Source organism: Prionailurus bengalensis, chromosome A1, assembly GCF_016509475.1.
Source record: "Prionailurus bengalensis isolate Pbe53 chromosome A1, Fcat_Pben_1.1_paternal_pri, whole genome shotgun sequence".
NCBI classification, from domain to species: Eukaryota; Metazoa; Chordata; class Mammalia; order Carnivora; family Felidae; genus Prionailurus; species Prionailurus bengalensis.
This window is the reverse complement of record NC_057343.1, coordinates 204,833,648-204,850,408: the sequence shown is the minus strand read 5'-3', so window position 1 is coordinate 204,850,408 and position 16,761 is coordinate 204,833,648. Positions and strand designations below refer to the sequence as shown.

At 39.6% G+C, this 16,761-nt stretch overlaps 1 protein-coding gene across 1 annotated transcript in view; it reads right to left on the bottom strand.

Moving 5' to 3' along the window:
- Positions 1-7,529, bottom strand: part of FGF10 (fibroblast growth factor 10) — an 84,117-nt gene extending 76,588 nt beyond the window's left edge. Inside the window, exon 1 of the mRNA XM_043598876.1 lies at positions 6,013-7,529. Coding sequence (XP_043454811.1) covers positions 6,013-6,379 — 367 coding nt within the window. The 5' untranslated portion in view covers positions 6,380-7,529. The remainder of the gene's footprint in view (positions 1-6,012) is intronic.
- Between the last annotated feature and the right edge of the window lie 9,232 nt (positions 7,530-16,761).

Genomic DNA, 16,761 nt, shown 5'->3' with positions numbered 1-16,761 from the left:
TCCCTTTTAGTTTATCTTGAAACTTTCTATTTGTGTAAAATCTGTACTGATTAAATATTTGCTTTTAAACTGATTCTATAAAGCATCAACATTTTGTATCCATTAGCTCTTGATCAGAGTATCACTAGCTTCCCAAGATGCAGGTATATTTTCTTTCACTAATTTTAAAGGCCTATGTCTAGGTTATTACTTGTTATACTGACTGACTGGCACAGGCAAAGGTTAACGGGCAGTGAAAAAAAAGAGTGCCAATTATGAAAAGTAAATATTTTTAATCTGCAAAAACAGGTAACAAATACCATTGGTCAAATGGTAAGTGTAAATGATCTTCAGTGATTGCAATATACCATGAAAAATGAAGATATTTCTGTATAGAGGACTTGAGACAAAATGAGGTCCATTATTTTCTAAACTGTGATAAAGCTGTATTAAAATTACATAAACATAAATCTTGTGTCCCATCTTGCTGGAAAATTAAAAGAGAACTTTAATTTCTGGGAGGGAAATACTAATATTTTACTTACTTACATTAAGCAAATATCAACTATTAATGCTAACAAATGTTGGAACAGTAATACTAAAAACGTCATCTGAATTACTCCCCGTTGCAAAGTTCACAGAATTAATGTTAAGATAGATTAAAATCACTTTGAACTAATACACATGTGTTACTCTTCCTTCTGAAGCATAATAAGGAAATATCATTGGTACTACAATTTTGGATAAGCATACAGGCATTTAAGGCTTAGGAAAGATGTAGATATTCCCAGGCAGCTCATAAATGTGAGGAACATTAGCTCCATTTCAAATGAGCTGTCAACTTTTTTCCAACATTTTGGCTTGTGGAAAGTCAGGCGTTTGAATAATAAGTAGGGTTTGCCTCTGCACAGGAAGGTAACTACAGGAGTGTAAAGTGCTCCTTCATGTTCCACTATAAGTTCATTAAACAGTTAAAAAAAAAAAAAAAAAGAACTCGAATAAGCCTTTTTGCTCTAAAGCAGGCAGTAAAAATATAGAAGAAAATATGCATGCATTGGGGTTTCCCTCATTTAATAAGACAATTTTTATTTTAAATTCTGTGCCTCAACATCATTTTGAAAACACCTGTTTTTAAAGAGTGGTCCATACCTTTGCCTCATAGATTCCTGAAATACCCAAGACTAACCTAGAGATTGGTGTTTCTGAATTCTCATACTCCACTGTTGGCATGTGATTTCTGCCAACTGTTTTCTTGGGTTTCTTCTAGTAGAAGGTTATAAATCAGGTTTATGAAGAGGAAACTGGGTAATTGTGCATTTTTAATGGATTTATGATAAAGCCATCAAAGTGGAGGGTCCATATGGTAGGAATGCGGTAAAGGTAACGGGACAATGTCATGTAAACATTAAATACAGTGCTTCCACCTTCATAAATCCTCAATGTGCATGATTAAATGCTGCCAGTTATAAATTATGCAACCAAACTCTAGAAACAACCACAACTTAAATAAGACACCAGTGGAAGCCATAAGTTGTATATAGGTTTTCTTTTCAAAAATCCAAAATAAAATCACTTATTAGGAGATGATATTCAAGTCCCTATTTCCCTCAACACTTCCTTTCTCACTTTAGGTAACTTCCTACAATCAGCCCCAGTCCTGATTTAAAAGTAATAATGCAAACCTTTAATCCCAGACAGTAATTTGTCATTTATATGTGGTGAAGTACCTTTTTGATTTGCAGGCTCATTTTAAAGCCTTCTTAACATGTATATAGCTTTAGGTCTCTAAGATTTTGCCCTTTTTAGAGTCATATATCAGAAGTTTCTGCAACAGCCCACTTTCACACCGGTATTTACAACCAAATTATTTTATTACATGTGGGAACAATTAAACATTTTGCCCTCAGCTGTAAACAATTACGATATACAATGACATTCATGGATTTTCTTAAATGTATTCCTAATGCCCTCTGTTAAGAAGGTGAGATCCGTGTACATGTATTTTGCGTTTCCGTAAGCAAATATATTCCCAGACAAAATATCAGAAGAGGTATTTCACCTAGAGAATGCACTAACATTGTCTGATACCATGTCTGCATAGCCACCTGCAATGATAACCTTTAACATATTTCACTTCTCTTCCCCTCTCAATTTACTACTATTCCAGCGTGAACCTGAAGAACTGTTGGTGTTCATAGCAAGAAGCAATTAAGATTTCGGATAATTTGTTTTTTAGAGTTTTGAGATATCTAATTCTAATATATTGGTATCATTGTTGCCAGTAACGGATGTAAAAGGAATAATGTAATCAATTAGATGTAGGCTTGAATCCTGACTCTACCAATTTCCAGTTGAATGACCTTGGGTAATTAACTGTTTTCAGCTTATTTTTCATCTTTGAAAAAGTATGGATAGTTAATATCTAAATTATAGGACTATTATGTGTCAAATGAAATATATATTTGAAGAAATAGTGCACTTACTACACAGTACATCCTGATTTCTCTATTGTAGCTTAATTGCCTTTCCTGCAAAGACTCATAAGTGCTGTGGCTTTCCATTTTGAGAATATCCATTTTTGGCTGTCTCAAGTTTAGGGATACATTTTCTTTCCACTAGACTCCCCTTTTCTACCAGTGACAACCATGGGAGAAGCCCACAGCCCACTCGCATCCAGTCCCAGTCGCAAGGGTACCCAACAGCTGTATCCAGCCTTTCCAGGAGTCCAGAAATAGAGCTGAGTGGTAATGTTTCAAGGGCAAAGCTCTAGATATAAAGAGTGATAAAACAAACTTAAATGAGCCTAAGCATATCTAGTGACAGATACACCACAGCTATTCTAAATTATTCAAGCTTTCTTACACTTCCAGCAGGAGAAACATAATTCATCTCTGCTCTCTTTATTCTGTTTTCACGTCATGACAAAAAAGCAAACAAAAAATCACCCTCCCTTCCACACACACACATAAACGTTTGTAATCACCCCAAGCACATATAATATTTTTAGAATCATCCAATTTCTGGGAACCAGCTTTGGAGGTAGAAGTTAAAAATGATTTTGCAATGTTTATGGGTGATTTCCTTACTTCCCTTTTGTTAGTATTTTGCTGGCAAAAAGCCAGTAAAACAGTTGTTTAATTACCCAGGACATCCCAAACATGTCACCTCTCAGATAAGCTGTTACTGTATTTTAGCAGCAATAATACTAGGGTCAAAAGTAACAAAGAAAATTAAGCTTCAAATAAGCAAACCTCAAAAGAACAGCTTTGTGTATTGAAAATAATTAATAACTTGTTTAGGAAAATGTTACTGAAAAGTGGTTTTTGGACAAGGAACTGACACTCTTCAGAAATCCTAATATTTAACAGGCTACCATTTGGTGGGCTGGCCGGCTGGTTACCCTGTAGGCATGGCAAAAGTTTGTTCACATGTAATTATGCAACATTTAGACAATATCTTAATGATACCATGTAGTTCAGCTGAATCAGTCCAGCTGGAGATTGTAGGAGTGTTCTGATTACCCAGCCACATGTGAAATTAAGGCTTTTTCAACCTTTACTTTTCACTTGCTATGTCTTGATACAGATATTCTTGGAAAGCCTAAGTTATTTATGGTTTAACATTATTTAACAGATTAAACCCCACCCCCTCTCATTTTCAACCATTGATTAAGATTGCATTATTACGTAAGATACTATATTTTAATAAGGACTATTGGTATGCTTTATCATATGGAAGGGATATTATTCTATTTTGGACAATTGGGATGGAAACTTTCCATACTAGTTTTTATGCAATAAAAATCAGATACTTTTCTCTTTGCAGATAATTCTTACTCTAAAAATATAATTCATTGTATACCCCTAGCAATCACTTTATTAAATAATCACACATGATTATGATTTTAGAAAATAGTCATTTCAGTTGTATAAACAAACTAATATAGATTGGTCCTTGTAGTAAATCATAAAGATACTTAAAAAATATACCAATAGCAAAATTAAGTTAGTGTCCAAAAAAAGGAATTTTGCTCGAGCTTAAAACTGAAAATTTATTATATTTATCTCCATGAACTAAAAATACACAGAAGATTTTCAGCCCATGGGGATTATTATTTTTTATTTTTTATTTTTTATTTTTTAACTCTCAGCTCACTCTTCAGCAAGTGTTTGGCTCAGTTCTTCCCCATTTTCCTACCTGGATGACACCATAACTATTTTGTTTTAGAAGTGAACAAAAGTATTAAATTTTTAACCAACAATTATAACGTCTATACATAATACCTACTGAATTCAGGCAACAAATGACTTTCAACCCAAAGAAATCATAATGACATTATTTCAGCCACTTTCTATGAATCAGAAACAGAAACAGCTCTAGTATTAAATGTAAGATGGATACGTTAAAATACTTTGACAAGTATTTTTATTACTTACAAACTTATTGCTAATTTTAGTAAGTGGAAGCAGCAGCAGAAGTTAATGTCAAATGTATGTGGATCTCCAGAGAAGAAAACCAAGTTTTAATTCTTACAAATCCTTATTTAAAAAGAAAATGCTAAATTCCGATTAACTGTCTTTCCCATTGGTACCAGATACTTTTCTGGGCCAAGGTGTCTTGGAATGTATGACCCATGTATTTAAGTTAGTTGGCAAGAAATTCCCAAATGACTGATACTTTAAGGTCCCTTAAAGAAGTGACTTGGAAGAACCATTGAGATAATGCTAAATAGTCATTAAAGATGTGTAAATGTCATTGTCTACTGTCTTCAGTGTGCCATTACATAGCCTCGGGCTCCTTTCAAATAGCAGTCAATAGAGGGTGAATAAGTCTCACCACTTGAAAGTAACTAGGAAAAGAAGCCAACAGAGTAATCTGGCTTTGCTGGACTGATTCAAGAAGAGACACAATATCCACCCCTCCTCCTCCAGTTCTCCCTCCCCCTACCCAGCCCACAGCCCTGCAAGAAAGAAAGAAGAGCAAGAGGTAAAGAAGGAAAGAATGAGAGAAAGGAAAATGGAAAGAAATGCAGAGGTGGGGTGGGCTGGGGAGGGGGTCATAATTTATGTATACAGAGCAGAAGAGTTCATCCAGTGGGACAAACTATAGCCATGGAAACAGACTTATGACTTTTACTTTGAAAATAAAAGAATGACAATGAAATTTGTGTGAGGTCTGTGTGAATCCAGTCCCAGATGTTTACAATGCTGTAGTAGTATGCCTCTGCAATATGAGAGGTTTCAGAAGAAATGAGTACAACAGGACACCACAAAGCAGCGCATATGCCATTGACAATGCAGACATGAGCATCATGTTACCAAGAGAGAAGGCAGGCAGAAGACAAATAGCGGCGCTGGTGCCTGAAAAGCTAACTTCACGGACTGCAATCACTCAAACCAACATGAGGGGCCAAAAAGAAAAAGAAAAAAAAAAAAAAAAGAATCAAAACCAGAGAAATGTTTGCACTCCTGTCTAGATAGGTAGTGGGTAAAGGGTTGGGGGTGGGGAGCTAGTGGAATTGACTTTTCTTTTCTTAAATAAGGCTCCCATAAAGCCCCTGTAATTGACAGCGGATAATTATTTTCAGCTTGAGGAAGCTGCCCCAAAACTCTTAATAAGATTGCCAGCGAAAAGAAACAAAATGTGTTTACTTGAGCCGTTTCCAGAAGGGAGGGAGAGGGGACCTTGGGATGAGGTGCGGAAGGGCGACGGAGACGGAGAGGGGGGCATCTATGAATCTCTGCGCCTGCACTACTCTCCAGCGCCCTGCGCGGTCCAGGTAATGACAAGCAGCGGAGACAGGGCAGCTAGGGTGGCAAGGAGTGGGGTGTGTGTGGAGGGAGCCGCGCCAAGGGTAGGGGGTGCGGCGGCACAATGTAGGGGGGTGATTTAGTGTGAAAGTATTCCACTTCATCATTTTACAGGGGTTGGGGACGTAAATATTTAGCTGGCCACATCTGGAACAGATTTTCCCCCCCTTGTGGGGTGGGGGGTGGATAATTGGAAGGAGGGGAGCGCGCATTTGTAACTTACTGTACGGGCAGTTCTCCTTCTTGGTACCGCTGACCTTCCCGTTCTTCTCAATCTTGAGAAAGTACTTGGTAAAAGAGAACAGCTTTCTCCAGCGGACATCTCCTTGGAGGTGATTGTAGCTCCGCACATGCCTCCCCGCACTGGAAGGAGAGGAAAAGGAGGACGAGGAGGAGGAGGAGGAGGACGAGGAGGAGGAGGAGGAGGAGGAGGAAGAGGAGTTGGTGGCCTCTGGTGACACCATGTCCTGACCAAGGGCTTGGCAGGTGACAGGGATTGAAGACACCAAGAACAGCAACAAGAAGCAGCAGCAGCAGCCGGGCAGCTGGGGAAAGGCTGAGGCACAATGTGTCAGTATCCATTTCCACATTGTACTGGAACTCTCGGCACTGGAAATTGTCTCATCAGAAGGAACATACTGGAAGGGTAAGACCTGGTGCGAGGCAAGGAGACAGCTGGAGGTGGAGGCCGCTGGTTAGCTCCCTCTGGGCGCGGATCTGGCCAGAAGTGAATACACCAACATCCATAACTCCTCGGAAGGGCCGGCTGCCTCTCCTGGCTCCTTTCTCGGATCCGCTGCCGCTGCCGTGAGCCTCTCGAGTCTCCCGGTGAATGGTGGATGTGGGTGGCCGCAGTAGCAGGAGCTGGTGGTGGCGGTGGCGGTGGTCACCAGCGATCTTCACTCCACCCGGAGTTACTTTGTTCTCTTCTTCACGCCTTTCTTCACCATGTTAGATGCAAAAAAAAAAAAAAAAAAAAAAAAAAAAAAAAGTCTGAAAAACAGATGACAGCACGGTGAACAAAACCCACAGAGGCTGGGGGAGATATCTGCGCCTCTCTGAGGTTGGCACCTTCTGGTCCCTCTGCGCAGAGCCCCAGCCTGCTAGCCGCCTTCGAAAAGCGCGTCCCTTCGGAGTTGTCAGGGCTGGAGGCGGCTGCCGGTCGCCGTTGTTTGCTTCCCCCCTCCTGCTTTCTCTTTTTGGTGGTGCCTGTTGATTTGAAGCCTCCAGAAAGTCACTTCTTGTTTGGGGGGAGATGGCGGTTGGTGTTTTGTTTGGCCCTACTTCCCTCCCTCCCCACCCCCTTCCTCTGGAAAGCCCGCTTGTAAACAGGTTGCAGCCAGGAGTCCAAATGTCAGTGATTCCAAGCCCGAGGTGGGCTCTGCCTCCGCTGGTCAAACCTCATTTGCAGGGGTGGAGAAGCGGGGGGGCGGGGAGGGGGTCAAACGGCGGTGGGACATCTGAAACCCTCGGCTGCTGGGAAAGCCAGGAGAGGGAGGGGGAGGGGGCTGGGAGGGGGGGGGGAGAGCAGGGGAGCAAGGAGGAGAGGGCGCGGTGCCTCCGCGCGGAGCTGGGGGCTGCCGGGTCCCTGCCTTGTGGCCCCGCGGCCGCCGCCTCCGCCCGCGCCTCCAGCTGCGGGGAGTTGCTGTGAAGTGTCCGTGTGCTGGCTGCGCTGGCCGCCGGCGCGAGCTGTAGCCTCAGGCTCTCCGAAGTTTGCTGTCTTCCAGCCTGAACCAGTCCCCTCTGGGGAGCCCCTTTCTCACTTGTTTTGCAGCGTAGGATCCCCCCCCCCCCCCACTTCTTTTGGCCGTGCAGTACTTGAGAGCCACCTGGAGCTTGGTGCTCGGCTGACTGTTCCCCCCTCCCGCCCCCTCTGGCTCCCAGAAGGAGGGGAGGCCTGGGGGAGAAAGCAGAAGATGCTGAGGATAAACCTTCCAAAGCAGCAGATTATAAACTGGTCGGAATGAGCCCAGAGAAGGGAGACCATAATTAGCTTCTTTTCCTCCTCTTCTGCCAGCTTCCAAGGAGGTCTCTGCTTTAATGAATCACTGATTTCTCGCTTCCGTTGCTGAAGTAAAAAGTTCACACTTTGGCCCTCTCTGCCTTTTAAGCTCAGGGAGATTTATCGTCACCCTTAAAAGTCGCCTCTCTCTTGGCGCAAATGAAATCGGGGACCGAAAAGACCGATTTCTAATTGCTAGCATGAGTCGGTTACTGAACCACGCGTGCACTTCAAAGCGAACCCACTTTACTGAGATTGCGAAGATTTAACCATGCGATTTGGCCGAATTCTGCTGTTTTCTATGCGATTTCCTTTGCACCCTGTCATAATAGGGGCATTTTCTTTTTTCTATCTTTACTTTCTATGTTAAGAGAGCTTTGTTTTGCAATGCAAGTGAACTACCAGTCTCCCTCTCGGTTCCACACTCACCACCTCGAAACACCCTTACTGCTAGCAGTGCCCACAACCCAGGTGTAGACAGAACCAAATCCCTGGCTAGGAAGCCTTGCCAAGAATTAAGAGGCGTGAGAGGACACTACTAGCAGAATTGGTTCCAACACGAGTAAGAGAGAGTTCCTAGAGGCTCACTACTAGAATTTCGGTGAAGGAGGGAAGGCTTAACTGGAGGGAGTTAATGAAGATGTAATGTAAAATATTTAGCTTCTGTAAGGCAGCTGGACATTAGCCTTATGTGGAAGCATATGAAATGGCCACTATTTTCTATTTCTTGACCTTCCCAAGTGGCAATTTCGTATGGTTCAGCTTAATCTTTAGACTGCTGTTCTAAGATGGAGAATCGCTTCAAGGTGAACTTGGGAGTTTGACCTCTGCAACTGTAATCTGGAGAGAACTAATCAGAAGTGCTTGTGTATATACTACAAGCCAGAATCCCTATAGTGTGCGTTTGACCTTAGTCTTCATTGTGAACCGAACAAAATTCGAAGAAATAAAAAATCTAGCTTTAGAGATGGGCATTAGGAATGATTGCCCAATTATGTTTAGTGACCTGAAAAAATGACTTTATATGCATGCGCTTACATTTTCCTATGCATTCAGGGTCTTTGAAATAGAACCCTGTAATGCTAGAATCAGAATTTTAATTGCATTGTTTGTAACCAATTGCAATGCTTACTGAAAAGATTTTGACAATGTGAACACCACAGTAGGGTTTTTAATTTAATATAATCAGTTCTAATTTCTGTGGCTATTAATTGGAAAGTTAAACAAATAAAGAGCATATGTCATGTGTATGCTTAAAGTTTTGTTCTTTCACTAAAGCATGGGTGTTTAAAAATGAAATCACTGTGCTAATTTTAATTTTCTAGCTCACAGTTTAATACCTGAGCTAACAAATGCCTGAAAGAGTGTAGTGTTTCTAAGGGACTTGAGTTTCAGTCCAATTGTTCAGCAGAATCCAAATGTTTGAATTGACAACTAATTAAAACTACATGTTGTTTTTAAAAATATGTTTGATGAAACCATACAGTAAAGATTCTGCTGTGAAAAGTTACAAAGTACAGGAAGTTATTATTTTGAGGTTTCTCTACACTGGGCATCAACCCTATTGATGCCAGCTTGAGATCCTTTTAATTTTTTTTAAAGCTCACAATAGACACTCCAACTTTCTGCTCCAGCAGAAAAAGCTATTCAGATCTTTGTGAGAAGTTTTGTGTTTTTATTCTGTTTGAAATGGGGGGGGGGGGAAACACATCGTCAAACTTCCATATTAAAATCTGGTTGCAGCAGGTGCAGTGTTTAAAAGTTCTAGAGTCCTCTCGCCGTTCTTCTGTACAGCGTGATGACAGGAAGGGCATTTACAAAACAGCCCAAAGGAAAAGCTGACATAGCTTTTTAGATTATATCTCATTCTTCTTTTTCTTTTCTGTACAGCCTTTCTTTTATAGCACAGTTGAATCCCTAAATACTCCACTGCTTTTCATTGTTAGGTCACCTCTTAGGTTAGCCCGAGAAAGCCTGAGAAAAGTTCCACAGGAAAGATGCACTATTTAACGGAATTCAATCTCTCCCAATAGATTTGAATCACTAACATAAATGTATGAATGTAGATTATATCTCTGTAATGAGGCCTGAATCATTCTCAGTTACTTCAAAGGACTGAAATTCTACCTTCCTTTTTTAGCAGCAATAATCAGGTCTTAATGGGTTCCTTTATTAATTGTTTCTCTGCAACGATTGAAAAGGACAGTACAAGCTTCAGATTAGAGTGGTACCTACTAATTCTCAAAGGCTGTGTTTCTTTTTTTTTCTAACCTCTGGAAGGCATGCTTTATTTCTATGTCCTAAACATATCCAGTAATATTAGATTAAGTCTTTATTGGAGGAAATAGATGTGGCCTTTTGTTTAATGTGATGCCTTGAGAAGTTATTGAGGCTTTTAAAAGCAAGACCATGGCAGCAGCCACTGAAGAATCCTAAGCTGTAGCTATTCAGCCTCAGAGAAGCAGTTTGTGTATGTACTTCCAGATCCTTCGGTAGCTCTTCTGTTTGAGCAGTTTACATTTTAAGTATGTATTTCCTGGATTCTTTATGTTGCTTGGCACTATCTGTGGCTCAATTACAAGATGTGTGTTCTATTATGTGTGATGTAATTGACAGTGTCAGTAAGCTGCTTCAAATAATAATAAGTCAGGTCAAAAGTCAGCCAGGCTGTTCTACAAAGTAGACATGTGCAGGCCTTATTTTGAAGTCTGCAGTTGTAGTCTTCCGGGCTGTGTGTCCCAGCTCTTACTCCCTTTCCGATATGGAAGAGGCCAGTTTTAAAGCATTGTTGGAGCTTCTGGTCTTTCCAGGATGAGGCTGGAGATGATGCGTATAGTCAGTGACATTTGGGACAAATCAAACAGTGATATCTTATTTTTTTAACAAGGGGTTTCAATTGAAAGGGAAAGAGGTCTTAAACCACAGAGAGCAGTGCAATACTTCAGAGCTAGTGGGAACTTTAGCAACAGACGAATCTACCTCATTCATTTTATAGCTGAATGAACAGATGCCCAAGTCACTCAGTGATAGAACAGAGTTTAGAACTCAGGGGCTGAGTCCTAATGTTAACAATCAGAGGCTGCTGTCCTAATTTTTTTGGTAACACCTGCCTTGTCTGTTTTCTCTTTCCCCCCCTCCCTGCTCCTTTCCTCCTTATCAATGACCACTCATCACTCTAATATGTCAGAGATGGCAGAGTGGAAATGATAAGAATGGTTAGGAGGCTTTACTTACGCAAAACCAATATATGTTTGCTGGAAAAGATTAGGCAGAGAAAAGTAATAAAATAGCTCTGTGTTGAATTATTGAGTACCAGTTAATCAGCCAAATAAATATTGATATATATTTGGCAAAGGGGGGCTTTTTTATCAAAACTCGTGAAATGAACACAATTAGAAAGTAATGGATGCCATGTATTTTCAATGATTTTTTTCTATGTAATCTGGATGTATAAGTTCTCCTCTAGGAAATCCATGGCATCTTCAAAAAAAAGAGCAGATTTATAATTTGATTCTGCCTTCTCTCTTCTAAGACTAAATCTCCATAAAGCAGTGTGATATTTCAAAGCATAGGTATTGGCTTAACTATTTTTTTTCAAAATTTGAAACTAAATTAAATGTTCTATTCCCAAGCTTTCGGACAGACTTAATGATCTGTTGTGGAGAATGAAAAATGGCCCAGGTAGTGACAAAGATCTTTTGAAGGGAAAAAAAAAAAAACAAAACCAACTATATAAGAATGTTTAAATTATACACTAAATCACAAAAGTTCTTGGAAACTCCACTCTGCCTCAATTGGCACGAAACACACCAAACATATTTGCACAAAGCTTCTGTTTGTCTCCTCCCAGCTGATGGTAAACAGAACCTTCCCTTGACAAAGCTGTGAAGTATGAAGAGTTCTGTTTGTTTTCTGTGTTTCCAGCTGTCCCTTTGTAGCGCTGTCCTTCCTTCCACCTCATGCCCTCTAGGTTTCTTAGTCCTGTATCCTTGATCAGAATTTTAAACACTCTGATATCAGTAATTTATGTTTGTGACTCAGTTGGTACGTCATCACGTTTTCTTTAAAGGTGCAGTGTCTTAAAACAACAACAGACATTTATACATGTCTTTCTTCATGCATTCATTTAACTGGTTTTGATTTAACTAAAGTTTATTGATACCTACTATGTGCCAGCTGGGCGTGCATGGTGAGGGATTTTGCAAATAACTAAGAGCAGCATCCCTTGTAAAAAGCATGAATGAATGAATGGTTTTAGGTGCTTTATTATTCATGACAAATGAAGTAAAGTTATCTTAGGACCCAGAAAACATTTTGGAGGAGAAAATAGCCCCTGAATTTTTTTTTTTCTGGTTGTCCTACTGCCTATAAAAAGAGCTGAAGGGAACTGTGTGACTTCTATTTTCTGGCTTCATGAAGGATCAGGGTTCCATCTTTTCCTGTGATGTGTCCCCGACACAATCCCTCACAGTTTCTTCTGTAGTCTGGGCAACTGGGCTACATCCTTTTTGCCAACAATGCAACCTGACTTGTTGTCCTTGCCTTTTGTTCTCAGACTCCTGTATGCATATTTTGTGTTTTCCACCTCATTATTTTAATTCCTTCCCAGTAAGGGTTCCCTAATCTGTATGCTGTCCTGTGTGCCTCCTATTAAAACATATATGTTACCAAATATAATTTGACCTGAAACTCATTCTCCCTATCTGACAAAATTTGCCTCTGTTATATAGACTTCCACAAAGAAGATTATCCACTAATTACTATTAGAAATATTATTGTGTTGGGAGGAGGCAATATTCACAGTTCTGGGTTTTTCGTAGATTGGTTCTCAGATCCGTTTCCTGCCCGTCTCTGCTCAGCTCTGTGTTAACGCCTGTGCATCACCAGTGTGAACTTGCAGTTAGTTTTCTTGGTGGGAGAATGGGATCTCCAGAAGATCAGAGCCCAGGAGAGAGAACTCTGGGTATTTCTTCCTCTCCTTCTCCTCTTCAATTGCCTGTAACTTTTCTGACATTGGCTGTGTCCTTCCAGATCCACATATCCTGCTGGATGACCCCTCCTCCAGGGATCCAACTTTCATTGGAGTCCCTGCAATATTATTTCCTCCCCTTGCCCCTTAAGTTCAAGGAGTGGTAACAGTTCCTCTCTGTTACTGGTCTGCCATCATCATTCCTTGCTTGTTAATTTCCCCTACCTACACCTCCATGACTGGTAACTTTGTTCCAGTCTCTTCTGCTGGGTCAGTTGGGATAAATTCTGTGTCATAGTCAGGACACTGACTACAGTGCACATCTTCTGCAGTAAGTAACCAGTGAGGAATATGTTTTATATGTGTGCAAGGTAACAGAGGAGTGTAATTTAATACGAAGTGCATTGTGAAACATCTAGTGCTTGCTTGATATGCTATAATCTTTGAACTATGTAGAAGATAATAACACATGGCACTTGACCTCAAGAAATATGTAATCTAGTATTGAGTTTTGAATGATTATTGCAGAGATTTTTTTTTTTAATTTAGTGAATGACTTTGAGGTCTAAAAACATTTTGATTGCTAAATGTTCAATAAAATACTTTCACACAAATAACTAGAAAATGAATACAGTAAAGTAGAAATTATGTTCATAAATAGCATGCAATTGTGGAAAGCTGTAGTAAGAGCTCCATATTAAAATTACCTTTTTCTTTTCAGTTAACTATGAAAAATTTGAATGTTTCCTAATCTTTAAAATCATTATTTTTGTGTGAGTAAATTTGTTTCATTGAACTTTACTTATAGTTTAGTTAGAAGAGAAGGACGGAGGTAAATAGTATTATTTTCTAGCCTGCTTTGTTTTTATCTAAAGACAAGTCTTTAAAAATGGGTACGCAGCTAGCCTTGAATTTTTCAGTTAGGCATAAAAGCTGGGTACAGTACCAAAACTTGCAAGACAAACTATATATACAGATAATTTTGTGGATTGATCACTGCCTAGACAATTCCATAAATTTCACAAATAACTTTTCACAGAAATCAACATAACCCAGAATTTATGGAGCTCAGATCAAGCCTTTGTCTTTTTCCCCCCTTTGTCTATCATCTCCCCTTATCAGCATGAACAGTTATAAAATTGTGAACCTTTATAGTTGGAAAAGACGTTAAATTTCTTAGTTCTGCTGCCCTTGCTTCACAGGTGGGGTGTGGGAGGAAGAAAGAGAACAAAAAGGAGGAGTGGGAGGAGGAGAAGGAGGGAGAGCAGCTGGAGGCTGGTGGCCTGGGAAGATGAAGCAAACTGCCTAGGGTGACAGGGCTAGTAGTAATGAACTACTACGCCTGCAAGAAACTAGTGAATTGCAAGAAAGCGTCATATACTTAAAAGATGTAGTACACTTGCAAGAACAACAGTGGCCCCTGCTGAAGCTGTGGGATAGGGAGGAAGAACATTTCCTAATGTTCGGGGCATTTAGCAGGTTTTTTGGAAAATTCTCAGAGTTTATTCCAACTTGTGCCTTTAGAAGAGCACGTCCTTGTGGTTGAGAACATCCTAGACTATCCGTGAATTAGGAGAGCATTTCAATAAATTGCTTGAATTCTAGCTAAGGGATAAAGAGACTGCCCTCAGGATAATAGTTCAAAAGTATGTCATTTTAAAATTAATTTGTGCTCAAGTATCTACAATGGCTCCTTCTTGCCTATACCATTCTGGCTTTCTCATTCCTGTTTCAGTTGTCAGTGGGGTTTGGCTATTTTGATTTGATGTATTTAAATTTTATGGGCAAAGGGAGAAAGGACTTAGAAAACTTTTTGGCTAACTTGTGAGAAAGAAATACTGTTTTGCCTTTAACCAAAGTCATGCTCATTTGTGGGTAGATTAGGGTATATTCTTCCTACTTTATAGCACTAGGTAGCAATGTTTCCTGGATTTATTTACGTAGCTGGTATTATTTTTACTGTTTTACCTATTTTCACCATGTTTAAAAATAGGGAAATGTATATGAGAAGTAGTTTATTCTTGTATTTTTTGCAATCAGAAGTAGAACTGTGAGAAGTTACCTTACTCATTTATTAAACATACATACACAAATGCACACTCGTCTTCAAGCACCTCTTCTTAGACATCTGGTCTTTTTTTTTTTTTTGAAATACAGAGCCTGTCAGATTATTTGGAATTGATTGAAAAATAGGTTTTTTTTTTTTTAACTGCAAAGCATGAATTAAGAAGAGGGCCAAGAGCTAACATGGCCCATTTTCATTTTTCCCTGTTTTATTGAGAAATAATTAACATGCATCAGTGTAAGTTTAAGGTATGCAGCATGATGATTTGACTTACATATATTGTGAAATGCTCACCACGGTAGGTTTAGGTAACATCCATCATCTCATATAGATACAATAAAAAGAAAAGAAAAAAATATTTCTCCTTGTGAGAGAACTCCTAGGATCTGTTCTTTTAACAACTTTCCTGCTTATCATATAGCAGCGTTAACGTTGTTCATTACATCCCTAGTACCTGTTTACAACAGGAAGTTTGTACCTTTTGACCACCTTCCTCCAAATACATGAACAGCTTTTGCACGAGTTCAATATTTACTTATAACAGATTAATGTTATTTATATGAATTGGTGCTGGGTTCTTTCTCGTTTGGAGGTCAGCTTCTAGATTGATAGAAATAAGCCCAGTAAAAGAATTGCTTAGTACAACTGGGAAAGCAGCCCATTGTAATTGGAAGGCAACTTTGGATATTTGATTTATCAAAGAAATTTAAGTGCCGTACAAGAATAAACATGTGAGTTCGTCGTCTTTGACAAATAACAGAGGGAAGCAGAAAGGAGTATTGACCTTAGATGTATGTGTTGGAGTCCAGGAAGGTGAAGAAACCTGTTCCAGTGGCAGAGCCAGGACCCCTCTTCGGACACTCTCCTGTGAATAGAAAAGTTCTGGGTACCCAGTCTGAGGACTCTGAACTTCAGAAATATCAGTATCGAAGTTTGGGGGTATCTGTGTTGGAAGGATCTAAGGAGTAAGGACAGTGGTTCTTTACATTGATGTTCCTGTATTTTTCTCTTTCAGGTGCCTGATTTTATTCTTCCAGAAAGTTCTGGGTTCTAAATACATACTCAAACGCATGTCCTCTGCTTCTTTATTCCTTTCCTAAACATAGACACTTGTTCTGCATAACTGCCTCTTCCATCTAATTATTAATACTACCACAGTAGTAGTAATGACAGCCTTTTGCCCTAACTTGAGGGCTTGCTCTATGTGCCAAGTTGCTCCTCCCTTTCTTTTGCTTGGGGTAGAGACCTGACTCTTGAGCTAGTTTTGTGCCAAGATTAAATACAATTTGGTTTTTTTGCTTAGAAATCTAGGGCTGGATGGCAGCGGATAGATTCTACATAATGAGTGGAGAAAAAGCCTTTTTAAGCTACTCGAGGACATTCCCAGTAAGCACTTGGGGCGTCTTTCAGTGAGGATTCTTAACACCAGATCCCAATCTGAGCACTGAAGGCCTGAGGGATGATGCCAAATCATTTTTTCAGAGAACAATGGGGGCTGCGAGAGGGAAAAAAAATCCCTATGGACTCATTGCTTATGAGTTAGAATTTAGGTAGCAAACTCTGCTGCTGTTTTCAACTCTGTTTTTGAATTTTAAGTTTGTTGGTTGAATTTCTGTTAGTGCATTTTTAAATTGAGTAAAATTTTAAATTACAACAAACTCAGTAAACCTAAGGACAGGATCTCCCATTCTCAAACTTCAAAAGAAAATTGTCCGTGAGGTTAAAAAAAATTAGAACTAAGCAAAGCCAGGGGGGAAATGTGACTAGTTTATCTTTTGGTAAATAAGCAAGGGAAATGAAATACAGACAACAAGGAAGCCACATATTTGGTAAAGATAAAAACCTCAGATTTTTTTTAAATAAAGCAACTTCCAGATTTAGCAATATAAAGTATAATTAGTTTTGGTACTTAGGAACATTTTATTGATAAACACTA